This window comes from Lichenostomus cassidix, chromosome Z, assembly GCF_008360975.1.
Source record: "Lichenostomus cassidix isolate B80296 chromosome Z, HeHo_3.0, whole genome shotgun sequence".
Lineage (NCBI taxonomy): Eukaryota > Metazoa > Chordata > Aves > Passeriformes > Meliphagidae > Lichenostomus > Lichenostomus cassidix.
The window spans coordinates 11736341-11754216 of NC_139511.1; the positions used below are offsets into that span (position 1 = coordinate 11736341).

The 17876-nt window shown below is 39.5% G+C and overlaps 2 protein-coding genes across 4 annotated transcripts in view; both read left to right on the forward strand.

Moving 5' to 3' along the window:
- LOC146424381 (uncharacterized) overlaps window positions 1-17876 on the forward strand; it is a 231435-nt gene that overhangs the window by 101477 nt on the left and 112082 nt on the right. The gene's annotated exons all lie outside the window — the stretch shown is intronic.
- The window catches only part of CHD1 (chromodomain helicase DNA binding protein 1), a 55361-nt gene continuing 38275 nt past the window's right edge, over window positions 791-17876 (forward strand). For 2 of the 3 annotated variants that reach the window (XM_085043165.1, XM_085043167.1), the window contains exons 1-2: window positions 819-1178; window positions 2480-2682. In XM_085043165.1, coding sequence (XP_084899291.1) covers window positions 2630-2682 — 53 coding nt within the window. In that variant the 5' untranslated portion in view covers window positions 819-1178; window positions 2480-2629. Of the gene's footprint in view, window positions 1179-2479; window positions 2683-17876 lie in introns of all 3 variants that reach the window. The other variant, XM_085043166.1, reaches the window with a different exon arrangement.

The window sequence follows — 17876 nt, forward strand, 5'->3', positions numbered from 1 at the left end:
GCTTTCCTGCTGATCTGACCTCTTTCACTCCTGAAGAGTGTTCGAAGGTCTGGTGCCAGATGTCAGTCAATAATGTCTCCGCATTACGACAGAGTGACAGAGCCTTACAGCACAGGTATGCTTTCTCCGGGAAGAAGGCAGGTATGATGCTTTCACTTTCCAACGCCGTGTTGTTTACAGCACACTCTCACTCAGCTGCTACTTTCCTTTGCCGCCCTGGGAACATTTGGACACACAAATTACTTTTTTGCGTGTTGTTTTTCTGGGGTTTGGTTGTTCGGTTCTTTTCGATAACGATCGTGAATCTCGTTAAACCATGCTGATCACTGGCAAGGAGCGGGCACAGGTCCGGGCGTAGGTGTTTGGATTTAAGGAGGAAAGCCAGCCCTCTACCAGGGGACAGTCCAAACCTCCCTAAGTATGCCCCAGTACCGCTCGTAACCGCGTCGCTGGAGTCAGAAACGCGGTCGCGTTTGTCGTCGGGCCGTGATTTTACACCGAAAACGGCAAAAAAGGACTCCGCGCCGCGCAGCAGCGGGCGGCCCGCGTCGGGCTGCGGCCGCGCCGCTCGGCTCATGGCGCCCCTCGGGCCGCGCCCTGCGCCCACACCGAGATGCGAGCCCCTTCCCAGCGCCACGCAGAAGAAAGGTAAGGCCGGCGGCGGGGGGGAGCGGCGGGCGAGCGCGCCGGCTCCCAGCGGGCCCGCACCGCTTCCACCGCGCTGAGCGTGGCCCGGCGGCGGCGGCGCTCGTCGCCCCCGCCCGAGGCTCCTCCTCCCGCTGCCGGTCGGTCCCAGGGCGCAGGGCTGACATCACGCCCGGGGTTTCCATCCGACCGCGGGAGGGGGAGGATGAGCGGAGCGGCGGCGTGATGGCGGCGTTCGGCAGGACTTAGGAGGCGGCGGAGCGGAGCGGAGCGGCGCGGCGCCCACCCAGGTTCTCCCTGCGCCCCACCCAGCGCGGTCCGGACCCCATTGTTCGAGCGACAGAGCGAGCGAGCCCGCGGCGCGGGCAGCGCGGAGCCGGCAGGAGCAGCGGCGGCCGCCCAGGCCCCGCCGCGGCCGCGGGAGCCGCCCGCGACCCGGGGCTGCGGTACGAGCTCCCCGCGGAGCGCAGCGAGGCCTCGGGCCGGGGGGGAGCCCGGGGAGGGCTGGGCCGGCCGGGCCCCGCGCACCGCAGGTAGGCAGAGGCCGCCATGGCTTCCTGCGCCGGCCTGGAGCTGTGCGTGTGCCGGAGATGGAAGCGTGCGGGGGAGCGGGCGGTGCGGAGAAGATGCGGCCCCGCTACCGGTCGCGAGGGGGGTGGATGCCCGGCGCCGGGCTGGCTCCTCGGGCCCGCTTCCTGTTCTCCGCCGAGGGAGGGAGGGATTCTCCGGGGCCGAGGCGGGCAGTGTGGTCGAGTTGCTCCCGCGGGCTCCTGCGGGGGGAGCCAGCGCGGAGCCGCCCGGACAGCCGGAGAGTGGCCGCGGCTCCGCTCCGGGCCGTGGGGGGCGCCGGGGGAAGCGATCGTGGAGGCCGGAGGCAGCGGCGGCCTTGGAAGCGCTGCCAGGGAACGGCGCCCGTGCAGGCCGCGCCGATAGCGGAGCCGGGCGGGCGGCCCTGCCCGCGCTCTCTGTGGGCGGGCAGCGAGAGATAGTAGGATATAGTATAGGATACTCAAGTATGTGGAATAATGATCATTCCATCTGTGAGTTCTTCCTGTTTTGATTTAGTGGGAGCTGATGTTAAAGCGTATAGGCTTTTATCTTCCTTTTCCTACTCACGGCTGTAGGTAGGTAGCATTACGTGTGTAATGCTTCGACTGTGTTTTGTGCATGAAATACATTTTGCTAAGCAGATCTCAGCAGAACATTAATATTTACCTACCTCTCCAAGCAGACATTTTTTCTTTAAAATTTAGATCTGTTTTGTCCTGAATTTAATATTATGTCAAAGGTTAAGACACTAGGTATAGTGCAGATAGGCAGTAAACAATTTGCACCCCACAGGGCTAAAAAAAATATAATTTCGATAACTTTTCCTATTCTGCAGCTAGTAGTTCAGCAGAAATCGCCATCTTTATGGCACCATCCACGAAAACTTGCATAAAGAAGCAGAATGGCATAAAGAAGTGTATGCTGGAACCCAGCTGCAGTCAAACAAAAAGCAAGACAGGTCTTGCCTGCATTTTGTGTATTTTGTTTAGATCTTCCATTTTTTTACATATAACTAATATAAAGGCCTGTTCTTTAGACGTTATTTATTGTTTTCACAGACAGCAGGAAAAAATCTTTTTTTCATTCCTCAGAAAAGGAAATGGTGATAAAATGGTCAGCCATGAACAGGTAACACACAAAAAATGCTATTTTTCAGTTACAGACATGACATCAAATATGATGCCGTCTTTCACTGTTAGTGGAAAAAAAAACCTTTTATTTTTGGTATGTCTTTGATTGCAAACATACCTTAAAATTGTGTTAAAGTTTTCCTTTACTATTTTAGGTATTTTGGGAGAAATCTTGAATACCCACCAAGAACACTAAAGCAAACAGCATCTGGAAAACATACAGAGTACCAAGAAGTGGATTCCTGATATCCACCTGGTAACCTGAGTGGACTTTTATTTATTTTTTGAACTTTTTAATATTTACAATGAATGGGCACAGTGATGAAGAAAGTGTAAGAAACAGTAGTGGAGAGTCAAGGTAAGCACTTCCTTATTTCAGTTATTCTTGTATGTATTCTCTTATATATTTTTTACTGGAAGTAGTTTATATTTGAAATTAGTGCTAAAGTTTGGTGGTTAGCAAGCAGATCGTAGTTGGGAAGACTGGCTTTGCTTTCTTACAGGTGCTTAATCTGCTTGTTACATTCACATAATTTCAGCTAAGAATGGGAGTGATCTTGTGTATGTCTTATATAATAAAGCTGAAGTAGTATTGAAGCTGATGCCATATCGGCATCCATCAGAATAGTATCGCTTCTGAGGGACAAAGGTACCTGAAGTATCAAAAGCTGAAACATTGGATTAAAACGTTAAAATAAAGCTCTCCTGTATAAAGTGCAAGGCACACATGCATAATGTGTGTTGTGTAAAACCCTAATTAGACTATCTTTAAAGAGGCAGTGGTTCACTTCAGTTTTTGATGCAGCGTACTTTATGATTCTATTATTCTTAAGAGCTGTCAGACTAATATTGCTGGAAGTGTTAATTTTGTTTTTGGAAGTGAAGGGGTTTTTCCAACTGTGTTCTTAAGTAAAAAAACCCCAAACATTAAAGTCAGTCTTCTAATGTCAAATTACAGTCCTCTGTCAGGTGCAGAATGTTCACATGTTTGAAAGAGCCTGTATAATGTCCTTGCATCCATGCAGGGTAACAGCCGAGTTGTTGGGCTGGAATTAATTTCACCTACTAGAACAGTTTCAAGTTCAAAAACTCCCTCATGCACTACAAAGTTAAGATTTCTGTAACTGGAAATATGATTATCCTAGAGGTTAAAAAGTCAACTTTCCAACAAAAGGTGGGTGTTAGACTTCTCCTCTAAGAGCTGGTTTGTGACTGTGCTGTTTTTCTACCCCTCTTTCTGACAGATCACAGCCTGTTGAACTGGTTAGCTAAATCTGTCACTCGGAGGGCCATAAAGATAACTTAAAGAGAGATTTAAATTATTGTCTTGAGAAGAAATATAACAAGAAGAACGTATAACTGCCAGCTGATCAGTCAGCATTTGCTGGCCATCAAACTTTCACAGTGTATAATGGACTGGGAAGACAGGGAAGAGAGAATTTTTTAGGCAAACCTGGGTGCAAATTACAGGGAAATCTATTAACAGTGAAACTAAAGAAACTTCTGTAATTCTTGTATTCTTATGTCAAGGTTCTTATTATACAAAGGAGTGTCCTAGAAAAACAGTAGATTTTCAGTCTTGTGAATAATTTGTAAACTCTAACGCACAGTAATTTCTGAAGATTTCTGTGTCCAATAAGGTTGATACTGTTAGAGTTAACAAACAAGTTTGAAGTTTCTTCTGGGGAAAAATACTGCTTGTTACTCAAAAAAAAGCCAAAGCAAAACCTTCCAACAAACATGAACTTACATGGGACAGTTTGTGTGTGAATTTTCTTACTACTTGAAGGAAGCCACCTTGCTAGAGATCTGTGGAGAAACTGTTTTGTGTTGAACTGTGACTGCCCATGAGTACCTGCATGTCAAAGTTATTTAAAAGCTGTAAGAGTTCATAAGACTAAGACATTTCAATGTCATAAAGTTCCCATCAATTTAATGAAAAATAAGTATCCAGGAGGATGACAGTACTCAAAACTTTATACTTTCCTGGAAAGTGAGGCTTTGTTTTTCATCTTAAATGTCTGAGCACATCTTAAATCTTCAAAACACTTTAAAATGCAAAAAACTATTTTTTTTTTTCTAAGCCTATGTCACTTGATAACCCCATAGTCTAATTCACAGGCAGGCCTTGGAAAGTTTATTTTCTTGCTCATTATCAGGAAGCTGTTTTTCGTAAGTGAAGCAAGAAGACTTGCTGTTTTAAATGATGGAACCCTCTTCTGTCTAACTTAGTTCCGCTATTAAAATAATGCCAAATATTTTTGCATTACTTATCTTTGGGTTTTAGTTTTGTTGGTTTTTTTCTACAATTTATAGGTTTCCAGTACTCTAGATGATTTTCACTCCAAGGAGAGGTACTTTAGCAAGCTGCAGCTGCGGACAGGTAGTTAACTGTAACTTGGGAAGTGTTGCTGTAATTATCCTTCAAATCTAGAAATGTGAATTTTAGAGAATGGAAGTAGAGATCAGAACACAATATGTTCACTAAGCTTCTAGTGATCCCATGTTAGGGAGGGAAATGAAATAAGTGGAGAAAGCAATTGAGAACTACTGCTGGGATTAAATTGCCAAGAAGGTCAAACTCAAGAATCAGTAGGAAAAAAGAAGAGATGAAGGCGAATACAGTGATAATCTAAGCAGCAGCATTGGTTTTAACTGCAAGAAGTCTTTGAAAATTTGTGTCAGTTTGCAAATTTAATACTTTATAATTGCAGTAAAGCCATTCACTTGCCTTTGGTGTCTTGTGTCAGCTTCCACTGCTGTCTTTCTGAAGTGATAATAAGTATAGCCTGATATGCAGGGAAGCCACCATCATTACTTCAGAAAGTTAAGCAGTGGATCATGGCTGGATTTACAAAAATGCACCAGCACATGGTGTTTTATGGAAGCACTATTACTTGAAAAAGTTGTGGAAAGCCTGTAGTATTCTCAGCAATAGGAAGGCTGGAGAAGGGGCTGATCATAGACCTTAGATTTTATGGACTGTGGTAAGGAATTGTAGCTGTCCTTTATTGACTGTGTCTGGCTGTAAAGGTGATTTTTTTTCTGAAGCGAGAAGAAGTAGTTTGCCACGCTGCTTCATACCTTTCCAGCGTTGCATCTATTTATCTGTCTGCTGGATCACTAGACAGCTTTCCCTGGCTGCAGGTGTTGATCCTGAAGTTCTGTTTTGCTGCAGGTAGAAGAGTGCATGGTGGCACCATTTGGACTTTCCTTGCTTGTTTCAGCAACCTCTGAAGCTGAAAATCAGGACTAGAACAAAGCATGATAGAAACTATGGTAAACACTGTTAACTAGTCTTATTGCTTGGTGTTCTGATTTCTTTCCAGTAATCACAATGGAGTCTACTTTACAGCTTCTTGTTTATTCGAAATAACTATTCTTTAATGTTTTTAAGTAGCTTAAGGTAAAATACCACATATAGTATTCATCTGGATAGCAAGTGAATGTAGACACAAAGACTTATTAGCAGTACTTTGAGAAGCTTACTCAAGCAGAGCATCTTTGTGAAGCATTCTTGACAGAATTCAGAACAATTCGGTGTACAAACTTAATTATGAATACATACATTCAAGTTACATAGTAATAAAGCTTAATCAGCAAGGAAGGGCAGTTTTACCTGAGCTGCAAGACAAGCACCAGGTAGAACAGGGACAGCAGCAATGAAAAGTTGGCACTATTTGAATAACAATCTGATTTCCCATCTCTTTGCTCTTCTGTGTTCCTGCAGAGCAAGGTATAGAGGACTTGAGCAAACCTTCCTTTCCTAGGTAAAAGCACATGTGCTCAGTGTAGCTTGACTGGAAGGTAGCTGGCCAAATTTGTAGCAGGCAGGAAGCAGCTGCTTACACCAAAGACTTTTACAATTCTTTACACACTTGAAAGTTGATGTTAATAGAAGATAGTCCTTTCAGTGGGTTTAAATTTGCCTTGTGGATTGCATAGTCTGTGGGCCACATGTTAAGTAAAGAGTAAAAACTTGGTCAACAGGCTTCAATTTACTGTATGAATGCATACCTTCCATTTACTTTTCCATAGAAAGTAAAAAAGGTTCGTTGAAAGCTACAACGTCAGGTTCCCACTTTCCTGAAATCTAAGAGGTAGTTAAAACAGAAGTTGACCAAGCATATTTGCAGAATTACTGGCATGCACTGGCTTCTTTTTAGTAGGAGTTTAATAGATAATAGTAAAAATGCATGTGTGTGGCTAGCACAGGTTTTTCCCACGAGAATTCTTCTTGTGTTTTATAAATAAAGATAAAGTTTGGATGTTATTGGAACAGTGTCCCAGAACTTGGACGGTGCAGGCCTGGCCAGTCAGGCCTAGGAGAAGGCTTCTGACCGACCAATCTGGGTGACTTTTGAAAACTCTATATATATGATGAAATCAAAGCAATAAAGGTCATTCCTTCTTGTCACTGAAAACTGGTGCTTTCATTACTCTGCTAGCTGCTCAACAGTGACACATGTGTACAGCAAGAGAGAGCAAGTACATAAAACTATATCTATTTTGATACTTACTTCATGCACAGGAATTCTCAGATCAACTAAAGTACCTGAATGGTAAAGAAAACTGTTGGTAGAACTTACTGTAAACAGCTAGTGGATAAAGCAAGCTCTTTGCAGTATTTTTCTCTTTAATTTACAAATTGCTATTTTATCAGGAATGATGTCTTAGATAATTAAGAATACTAAAGCGTGATAAGGTGTATGAATCCAAGTTAAAAGCATCTTCTCACTTCTTTTTGGAAGAGTTCTGATAGAACATGTATCCAAACCCAAGTATTTTTTTCTTCTAGAAACCTTTTCAGCTAAAAGAAAAGATAAATTCATGGTCTGGCTCCCATTCTGCATGTGATCATAAGTTTGGTTTTGGGACTCCTGCTGAGTTTATCCCCGGTATTTGTCTAACCCAGCTGGGTGCCATGTACCTGTTCCACATATTTTAGATTAAATTCCACCATTCTGAAAGTTCCAAGATTTTAGCTGAAGCAAGCTTTTCATGTTCCTCAAGACAGAGTGAAGTTTTGTGATACCAGCAGTGTATAGATCAGGCTTGTCCGGATGTCCAGCCTCAACTGGCTTTCTTGGGTTTTGTGGGGTTTTTTAAATTAAATTCCATTTAATACTTTTTTGCTTGTGGTCTCTAAGGAGCTTCTGGTAAAGGCATCGCATTGCTGCTGTGTCCAGCTGTGTGTTGAAGGTTGCTCACATTGCTCAACAGAGTAGTAGACCCCTGGGTAACCACTGATACCTCCTGCCTGTGAAGGGTTCCTGGAACTTCTTTGTGCTCTTAAGATGTGTGACTTGCATCTTTCAAAGACTTTCAATATGGTTCATAGGGTCATGAAAGTTGGTAGGTAATCAGTTTACTTTTTATAACGTTGCTTTGTTTACAGTAGTAGCAGCAGATAATAAGTCTGCAGGACAGGAAACACAATGTGTTAGCTCATACCAGAAAAACTCAATTGAGTTCATGCTCTGTAATAGCTGAGGATAAAAATAACATTTGGTAGATTGAATGTTATACGCTTTGTGCCCTCTGTTACTTACTGGCAATGATAAATAAGATAAATCTGCCTTATGCATTATAATTAAGTTAAATGGTGAAGATTTCTTGAAGAAATAAAACTAAAAAAGTCTCTACTTACCTAGTATTTGCCTAAAGAAACTTCCTTGCTGTTTTATGAATTTGATAAGTAGTATCTCTTACTTCTGGACATTTTGAATGTGCTCTTCATATTCCAAAGTTTGCCTTCCTTCAGCTTGTTTAAAAAAACCCCAGCAACCAAGCAATGAAGGAGACAGTCTATTGTCATCTCAGCTAAAACCCTGCAGATAGTAATCTCTTTCTTTTTTTAGTGTGTTGAACCTCAATTTGCTTAAATCATTACTCTTTGTCTTGCTGGTCTTGAAACAGAAGATTTGTAAGGTAACTTCATCTAATGAATGCACTTGAAATCGGTGATGTTAAGTTAGTAATTCTTGGATCTGTTATTATCCTATACCTTACACAGGAGTCTAAATGTTCTGTCAGTTCTTTTGCAATGTGTATTCTTAGTGCCTAGTTCTCTCATAGTGTGATCCTCTCAGGGGCACCTTGTTTTAAAGCATAAGCTAGTGAAGCTAAACTTAAGATAGTTCTTCTTGAAAGAACTAGTGGCTCTGTGGCAAGATACTTGCTTTAAGCCTGTCATTTCCCCAGATCACTCCTCAGTTTCATTGCATAAGTATTTCTCTGGGGGAGTTTGGAAAAAAATCACCTTTGTTTTAACCTGTTACCTGCTTTGGTACCTACTCTAACCTATGTTGCTTTTCTTTCAAAGGAGTTTGCAAATAAATACTGCATTCAGGCACAGATTTGTTGTGAACATGTAGGGGAGCACCCAGAGACAGTGTTTATCAAAAAGAACAGACTAATTCCTTCAGTGTGTCTAAATTCCATACCAAATCAGATTTGACATGTGCTGCTGTAGAAACTATCAAGGGCTAGAGGTAAGAGGTTTCTTGAGTGTGTATTGTGGAAAGTGCTCTTTTTAGACTTTACACCTCAGTTTGTCAACATGAAACTAATTTTTCATGTAGAACTTTCATCCTGAGACCTGCTATTCGTTTTCAGTATATGCTGTTTGCCTGCTACTGCTACTTACTGCTGACTGCTAAATTTGTTATTGTTACTGGGGTTTGTTTGCCCAGTAAAGAAATAGTCTCACTTCAGCAGTACCAAGGAGATAATCATTAGTGCTTTATCCATCATGTTTGTTTGTATTTTCCATATCCACATGATGGTTCACTGTTCTGCACAATCTTTTATACTATGGTCTTTGTTTAGTTTGGGTAGGGGAGGCTGACTTTTTGAGTGTTTGGTTTTTCTAGTTCAGTTGAGCAAAGTGAATGCAATGTGAGGTTTCTTATTCAGGAGCACCTTTAAACACATAATGCTGTTTTTATATTGCTTTTTTAAAAATTAGTAATATATGTAATTTGCTTGGAGGTGGAGGACAGAAGAAGACTTATTTGACACAAGGAAGAGGCAGTAATTTCGTTTTGATTAATGGAGTTACGTGCCTAAAAAAGCATAAATGGTCTTCAATGGTTAATCTTAGCAAACATTGTATTACTGTATCTATTATATTAACAACATCTCTATTATGTAGCTTAACTTTCTTTGCCTTGTTTGGATTTGCACTTCTGTTCTAGTCTTGATAGTGTTTATCTTTTCTGTAGGGATTTGGCTTCTTGGAATCCCAGTCACCTGGGAAGAATGTAAGAAAAAAAGACAAGTTGGACGACAAAGTAAAATTGATTAGAAGAGGCCAAAAATACAAGACTAGAGCAAGGGTAGACATAACATGACACAGTAGAGTAAGGTGAATTTGACAAACACAGATTCATGACAAACATTCTCGATTACCTGAGAATGAAGTCTTCTATGCTGATGGTTTTTCTGATTATGTTAGGTAAAGTGACTGTTTTGCCTGGAAGAGTTGAATAAAGAAAGTGGATTCCAGCTCTGCACTGTCCTGTAGAGAGACCGTCTTGACTCAGTTTCAAAAGGCTTATGGAAAGGCAGAGGAAGGTCCCAATTTGTGCTAACTGCCTGAAAATAGTGGAGTTTTCTTTTACTTAGCAGTTTTAATCAGGTGTTTTTTTGGAAGAAAGAAAAAAGTGGATATAGAATGCACAGACAAAAGAACTGGCTGGTTAAGTTGTATCTAAGCCCTCTGTCCTATTCCAACTAAGTATCTACAGGAGAGTGGATAATGTATCCACTTTTGTGTTTTGCCAAAGTGTTTCCAATAGAAGTAACTTAAGCAAAGACCCTGGTTTGTACAGGAAGGGGAATTGTGAAGAAATAACACACTTGGCATCTCCTTTTCTGGAAGAGGAACTCTGAAGAGAGGAGACCAGAAGCCCTGTTCCTGAGACAGTATTTGTGTGATAGCATTAGACAGCAGCAGACAGCTAATTGTGACAGTATTCCAGTCTGTGTTTGAGGAAATATGTAATGTTCCTTGCATCCTCCTCCTAGAGATATTATACCAGAACGTCAGTAATTAGTTATGTCAGTTCAGGTGATTGATGTTATGAAAAGTCTTGGTGCTACTTTGTACTAATGGGCATTACTTGTTGCAAGAAAAGTTGGTTAAAATGGAGACCCTAATTAAACTGTATCACCTGACACTTAAAGCTCTTCGGCTAGAAAATAAATTGCTTATAGACTAGACTATGCCTCAAAAAATGCAGGTAAAATTAAAGAAACCCATAGGCAAACGTGGAAAACAAAACAACCAAGGGTGCTATGACTACCTCACTGCTGTTATCTCCCTGTGGTTTTATTTTAATATCTTTATTGCAGAATAGGTTCTGCAATAAAGAATAGGTTCTGTTTCTTTAAGGCATGTAAAAGTGTCTTTCTATCAGACAGGCTTTTTGTCCCTAATGTAGCAATGATTTTAAAGGTCAAATTTTACGCAGTATGAAATGTTCTCACTTATTATTTGGTTTGCAGTGGTAGCTTCCATTAAGTATTTACAGAAAATACATATTTTCTTCTTATTTCAGATCTCCTTTCCTTTTCCACTTCAAGGATGATTAAACCGTTTCTGGAATTCTGCTAATAAAAGTTGTTAAAACAATAGATTACCTGTTAAAATAAGAGATTAGTTGTCTTGATGCTCTGAAAAGCTTTTAGACCTCTCTCCAGCTGATAATAATAATTTTTGCCTTGTTATAGCTAGCTGGTGGGGTGTCCCATTTCAGGAGATGAAGAAATGTCATCTGAATTAGTAAAAATCAGTATGAAAGTTCTGTATGTATTTTCGTATGAACTTCAAAAACTCAAACAATTGATGTCAAAAACTGGTAAACAGGCTCTAAATTTGCAGTAATGCTGGTAGACACTGCAGTGTGTTAGGAGTTCTGTATGCTGTTGCCTGTTTTATTAGTCACATCTGCAGTACCATGTGCCAGGGAAAAGGTGAGATGGTATTACACCATGTAGTGGGTGTCCTAAAATTGAAAAATATCAACGACACCCTTTTCATTTGAAATCTGTTTAGTTTTTTTTTTTCCCTCTAAATTCTGTATTGATTTCCACTGGTTTTTGCTTAAGTTTCAGGGCAGCAGTCTCAAGAAATTCTGCCTGTTCATTCCTGCTTGGTTTTTCTCCTTTTTCATAGACACTTCAGAATGCTTATGAGGACAGAGGCTGTTTTGAAAAGTTCTGTCTGTTCACTTTGTGGATGGTACTGACACCATAGGGAACATGTCAGAAAAAGTTATTTTTATATACCCTCATCAATAGGTGAATGTATTAGTGAGGACTGAGTGTGTTTTCAAAGTGTTCGTGCTGTTCCCAGCATTGTTTGAATTGTGTAAATATTTCTGTAACTCAGAGCAAAGGTAGAAGCAGTTAAAGTGAAATTTTACAGTTCCACTTTTCTTGTTTCTGTGTAGCCCCTTTACTATGAGGAGACAGATGTAAATTCTTTCCTTGAAAGCCTGTGTGTAAATGTATATACCTTTCGTTAAGTAATTCCATTTTTACTCTTAAATTTAGCATCTAGCGTACTAGGATTTAATCTGAATTACTGTTCATGTGGAAGAGGGTCATAGATAATTCTGCAAAAGGGATTACAGGTTTATGTTGATTCTTAATAACCAAGCCTTGCTTAATATCTCTGGGTTAAGGAGAAAGGAGGATATCACTCCTTTACATTTTTTTTAATCCCTTAGTGCAGTGGTCTCCAAAACCGTGGTTTGTGCACCGCTGTCAATATTTAAGCATGCATCTTGATGTACATATAGTTAATTTATGAAGTAGATACATGTAATAATACTCGTACTAAAACCTATGTTATAAACATACACAAAAAAACTAGAAATTTTTTAACTATGAGATAAAGATTAAATAATATTTGAAAATGTTAGGTATTGGTAAAAAACATTTTAGCACTTACTAAAAAAATACTAATATTCTTGTTTATTAAAATCTTGGTTTAACATTTTGTGACACAGTGGTTTGCAGGTATGGTTCTTCATTAAGTTTATATTGGTACCTTATTTTAATGACTAACACATCTGAGGAAGATAGCTAGCAAAGATACCTGGCTCCAGATGGAAGGAGGGCATTGTTGGTTGCAGTTACTAAGTCATAGTACCATTTTTTTCAATCCTGTCAGCTAATTATGCTAATTAACCGATGGGATTATTAGCTAATCAGCTAATTATGCTAATTATTATGCTTTTCTTAAATTTTGTCTTGTAAATTTCCATCTACCCTGTCAATCACTTTTTGCATTTTCATCTGAAGGGGTTGCAGTTTTCATGTTTTTAACAAATGGGTTCAAAATCCAGTGAAACTTTCTGAAAGATTTTTTAAAAGGCTAGAAATTTTTATTTCTCAGCTTGTAATGTGTACATATGCAATAGCCATTTTTGGTGACATACATTGGTTTGGGTAATAAAATCACATAATAATGTAAACTTTTCCAAACACCTGTTTTCAAAATGCTGTCTCTATGTCATGAGTTTCTTTTGAAAAGCAGCTGCTTTTTCATTGTTAAAATGTCACCTTCACTTGGCAAGGATACGCAAAGCCTGTTCATTTTTTTTAAAAAGTATTTGCAAGGTAGCATACTACTGGTAACAAATTGTTTCCGCAGAAGTGGTCAGTATATTTGAAACACTCATCTTCTTCTTAAAACAAACAAACAACACCCTCAGAGCTCACCAAAAACTAATATTCATGGTAGATAATGCTTCTAAGTAGTTCAGCCTATTGTGGTGTAAATGTTTTGGTTTGTTTTTTTTTTATGGTAATTTTGTATCTTGTTACAAAGTATTGTAAATATTTTACTATTTAATGGACTTGTTTTCATAAAATTAAGAACATCAGTGGCATCCCGCAATCTTCTGGCTCCACGTTCTTTGCTGCAATAGCTTGTCTATTGTTGATGGAGTGGATTAATTTAATTTGTACTACAATCTCTTATCGCCCCTACTAGACTTCAGTTTTTATTCCAGTCAAAGCAACCACACATTTCTAGTTACATTTGCACAGATTTCCCATAAAACTTTTTTAAATTAAAGAAGTAGTTTACTGTTGATAAAATAACTTCTCTAATGCTTTTCCTTTAGTGGCTTAGGAAAACTAGTCTTTTGTGTATTTCTTTATTGAAAGACCCGAAGCCGAGATGTGTTAGAAGCATCTGTACTTTGATCCAGCCATAGAGTAAACCTTCTATAATGGATGATTTATGGTAATACTTGTTTTTTCAAATCTTCAGCAATGTTTTCTATGTGTCTTTCAACAGTGTTTGCTGACAACAAACTTGCACGTCAGTTTTTCACTGTAGTTTTCCATGCATTATTTTAGCCATTTTTACAGCAGCAAAACCTCAATTCTTTGATGGCATGTGGGTTTTTCTCCCTTGATTTTAGGTAAGATAACCTTAGAACAGGCTGCTAAACATATATCATTAAATTAAGTGACATTTTTTAAAGTCCAAGACTGACTATCGCATTAGTTGAAACATTACTGGGAAAAATGAAGGTTTATCTTTGTGTTCTGGATGGTTAGTTTTCAGATGTCTTAGTAATTGTGATGATTTCATGCTCCCATTGGCTAATATGAAAAGGTACAATACGCATTTAGGTTGAGAGTAATTTTTAACACTGGTAAATAATATTTGGGATAGTTTTGATAGTAGATATTTTCTTTATCCAATGTCTTGTCACATGTCACTAAATTGTTACTGTCTGTTACCTTGAATGTGGCTTATGAAGGGCTTTCACAGGAGGGCAAGTGTCAGCAGTGCCATTTTCTTTTCACATGTACTCACAGTACCTTCCTGTAAGGAAACAGTCCGCTGTTTCCTTACAGGACTCTTTTTAAACCACTTATCCATTCTGTAAGGGTTAGTTTAGTTAAAACTAAGTAATACTATCCATGAATCCACATAATCAGGCAGAGACCAGCTGCAGTCTGTCTCACTGCACACAGAAGGAGTGGAGTGATTGCACCACTGTCACCCATCTGGGTTGTGGAGCACATAACTTCCCCCAGGGCTCCACAGCTGCCTTATGTGACACAGGCCCCTCAGACTTGTGGGCTGAGTGAACTTACATGTGTCAAACCATATATTAAATGTTTGAATGTTTGTAAAATCGAATTTGTGGTTTGGGGTAGGTTTTTCTTTTTTAAAATTTCCTGGGTTGTTACTGTGTTGTGGTTTTGGGTTTGGGTGGGGTTTTTTGGCTTTTTTTTTTTGTTTGTTTTAGTTAAAAATAAATCTAAATAGTGGTTCCAATATGTTCTTTGCATACCCCCATGAGTCGTCTTGCACACCTTCTGGTTGTGTTCCCTCCTTTTTGAAGACCACAGTCTTCATGTGCCAGTTTTGTCTTGTCAGAGAAGTGTGGTGAAGCTGGGAGAGGGAGAAGCTGATTATTTTTCAGTGAACACCTTAGGGCAAATACTGCAGCTAAAATCCATCCTTAGAGGATGATTAAGCCCTTAGGTTTTCCTCACAATTTTGAAGTACGGGTTGTCTATCACTAGAAAGGCTGCCTTTCACAGTCAGTTTCTCAGTGAAGTCCTGAGGCAGGGTCACTCTGGGTCCTGCTCATATGATAATGTGAAGTAGTGACTTATTGTTAAGTTTTGCTTAGGTCAGCACTGCATGTGAAACAAAAATAAGAAGTACAGATAGTGTCCCAGTGATGTTACATCGGCAGAGGCAAAGTGCTGGAAATGATTGGTCTATGTGTTGAATTGATACAATGTAGTAAACTGCTAGTGTGCTGAATAGAAGTTGAAATGGAAAACTGCTGCTACAGTGGGTTTTCAGTAGGACTTCATTTTCAGTGCCACATTTTTTCATTATGGACACTGCTTAAGAGATGTGGCTAGAAAACACCACTGATACATTTTACTTTTCCATTTTTTATGAGGGGAAAGGTAGTTCTTTATTCTTCTTTTTGCATAACTCTTCCCCCTTTGGCCCAAGCAAGTCTTTGCATATTTTGGTGGATTGCTTCATTTTTTGAAAAAGTTACGTAAGTCTTTGTTTTTACCTCATTGCCGCTGCTTTCTTACAGGTATTTTGTAAAAAACAAATAAGGTGCTTCTTTATATCAGAAGTGGATCATTAGTTGGTCTAAAACTGATTTGCATTAGGTGTGTAGAGACAAGAAAAAAACAGTTGATAATCAAGTCTATTCTTTCTGTCTGCCTTGTAGATGCAGAGCTTTAGAGATAATTAAGAAGTAACTCTTAGGCTGAAAAAATTCTATTTGTTTTCTGCTCTTTCAGACAGTAGAGGGTTTTTTGTTGTGTTGATACAAAATAGTTTTCTTTAAACTGCTGTTTTACACAAAGTATCATTGGAAGTACTAGGCAAATATTTATTTTTTTCAAGTACGGGAAAAGCAAGGGGAGGGTCTGCACCCAGAAGTGTATAATATTTTGATCTTGGCATAAACATGTTCTCTTTTGGATCTTTGACTTAAATTATAAAAAGTACTGAAAATATTTTACACACTTGAAAGCTGAGCCCTAAACCTGTAGCTGTTGCTATAGGGTGGGGTTTTTTCCTTATGTTCCTATCACTGTTACTGTTGGTTCAAATCCTTCAAATTTCTCAAGAAGAGAGAAAATCCTTTGATATATGTGTGGACTGTTGCAGGTGTTGGGGATTTGTAGGTGTTATTTCCATGCAGTCGCTGTTTGTACTGTCTTAATGATTTGCACTTTGTCTTTATTGCATATGTTTATGCAGAGTTTATTTATTACTCCACCTCCTACCTCCTTTACAAACAAAAGCTTTAGGTTTCTGACTTTCAGTGCTGTTTTTGTAGAGTTTGTGCCTCCAAGTTTCAGGTTGAAAGAGTGTATGAAAGGACATGATAAAAGAAACATTGCTTTGGTAGCCCTCAGACACTGTCAGTTACCTGTCCTGTGGCAGGTCAGTGGGGAAGTTCTTTGCTATTCAGTAGAAATGAAGACCGATTTGTTAATCTTACCTATTTTTTTTTAGTATGTGCTGTAGTTCCATGAAGATATCTGGGAGTATGTGCTGCACAGGCTGAACTTGTAGTTCATACACATTTCACAACTGCATTAATTTGGATGATTACAGTTGAAGCTCTTCCCGACGTAGACTAGCCTTGTGTGTTTGAGCTCCTGTAGTGCTTTTTATGAGTTAATTTCAAGCTTTTCATGCATGTATGTATACTGACATAGATTACTAAGATTTGATAAATGTTTTAGCAAGTCCTTGCTTTTTCCCTAGTTGTAAAATTACTTATTGCTACTCAATTTGTCTTTTCCCCTTTCCTTGTTCTCATCTAACACCGTGTGATAAGAAAGCTTAGTAAGATATTATTGATGCTATAGTCTTTGAATTTCATATGACTTTTTTTTTTTCTGTTCTGTGTACCATATCTTAATCTCTGGTAGAGATCCTACATTGTCCTTCATGCATGGTATCATTAGGGCACCCCTAACTCAGTTGTGGTACACTTTATTATTTGTTTTTTCTTCTTCTGGTTTCATTAATTTCTCTCCCCATCCCTTTTAATTCTATGTGCAGGTTTGTTTTGTAGTCTTGCATTTATTAGTAATGTGGTTGAATTAAGATTTTTAGTCTTTGTCAGGTGTTATTGTGAGTTGTAATGCAGTTGAGTTGTACTAGGCAACCCTTCTCCAAATCAGGCCAATTTATTTGGAGAAACAGGGATTATGGAATAGCTCTTACTTTGCTGGTCCTTCTCACAAGCCTAATGGGTACTCATTACCAGACTCCGAGCTTTGTTGAGAGCTTGCTGGCAAGATAAAAATCCTGTTTGCTTTCTCTGAATACTGTGTGATCCACATCAATATCCATGTGTTGACCTGTTGGTATTGTTTGATAGAGACCTTAGATGATAGTTAGCTGGTCTCTTCATAAATAAGATTTGGCATTAGCTGGGTTTTTTTGCATCCAACTCTACAGCAAATGGCATTATCTGCTAGACCTTTATTTTCCCTATTTCAGTCCCTTTGGTTTTGAACTTACACTCAATTTCTTGTGAAGAACATCAAACAACTTAAAATTTCCTGTCAGTTGTTAATCTCTGAAGGTGTCCGGGAGGGATTGGGATCTGGTGCTGGGTGATGTCATTTAGGGGTTACAGTGAGAGTGCTGGGTTGATGGTTGTACTAGATGATCTTGAAGGTCTCTTCCAACCTTGATAATTCTATCTAATCAGTGTAATTCTTGCTTACTTACCTAAGTAAACTGGATTTTTTAAAACTTTTTTTTCTTACCTTTTCTGTTTTCTCTCCACCATTCTCTCCACCATTATCTTCTGTAGCTTATTTAGATGTTTCTCAGTGAGCAAGTTGACAAAGATGTCTTATTCTGGTGTTAATTTCCCCATGCTACCTTAGAAGATAGGCACTTTGTTTTGGTTGCCTCTGGCCCCGTGTGCAGTTGAACCTATAGGTAGCACTGTATTAGTGTGTTTGAACTATTTTACTGCTGTATGGAAAGCTAACTTAATTAAC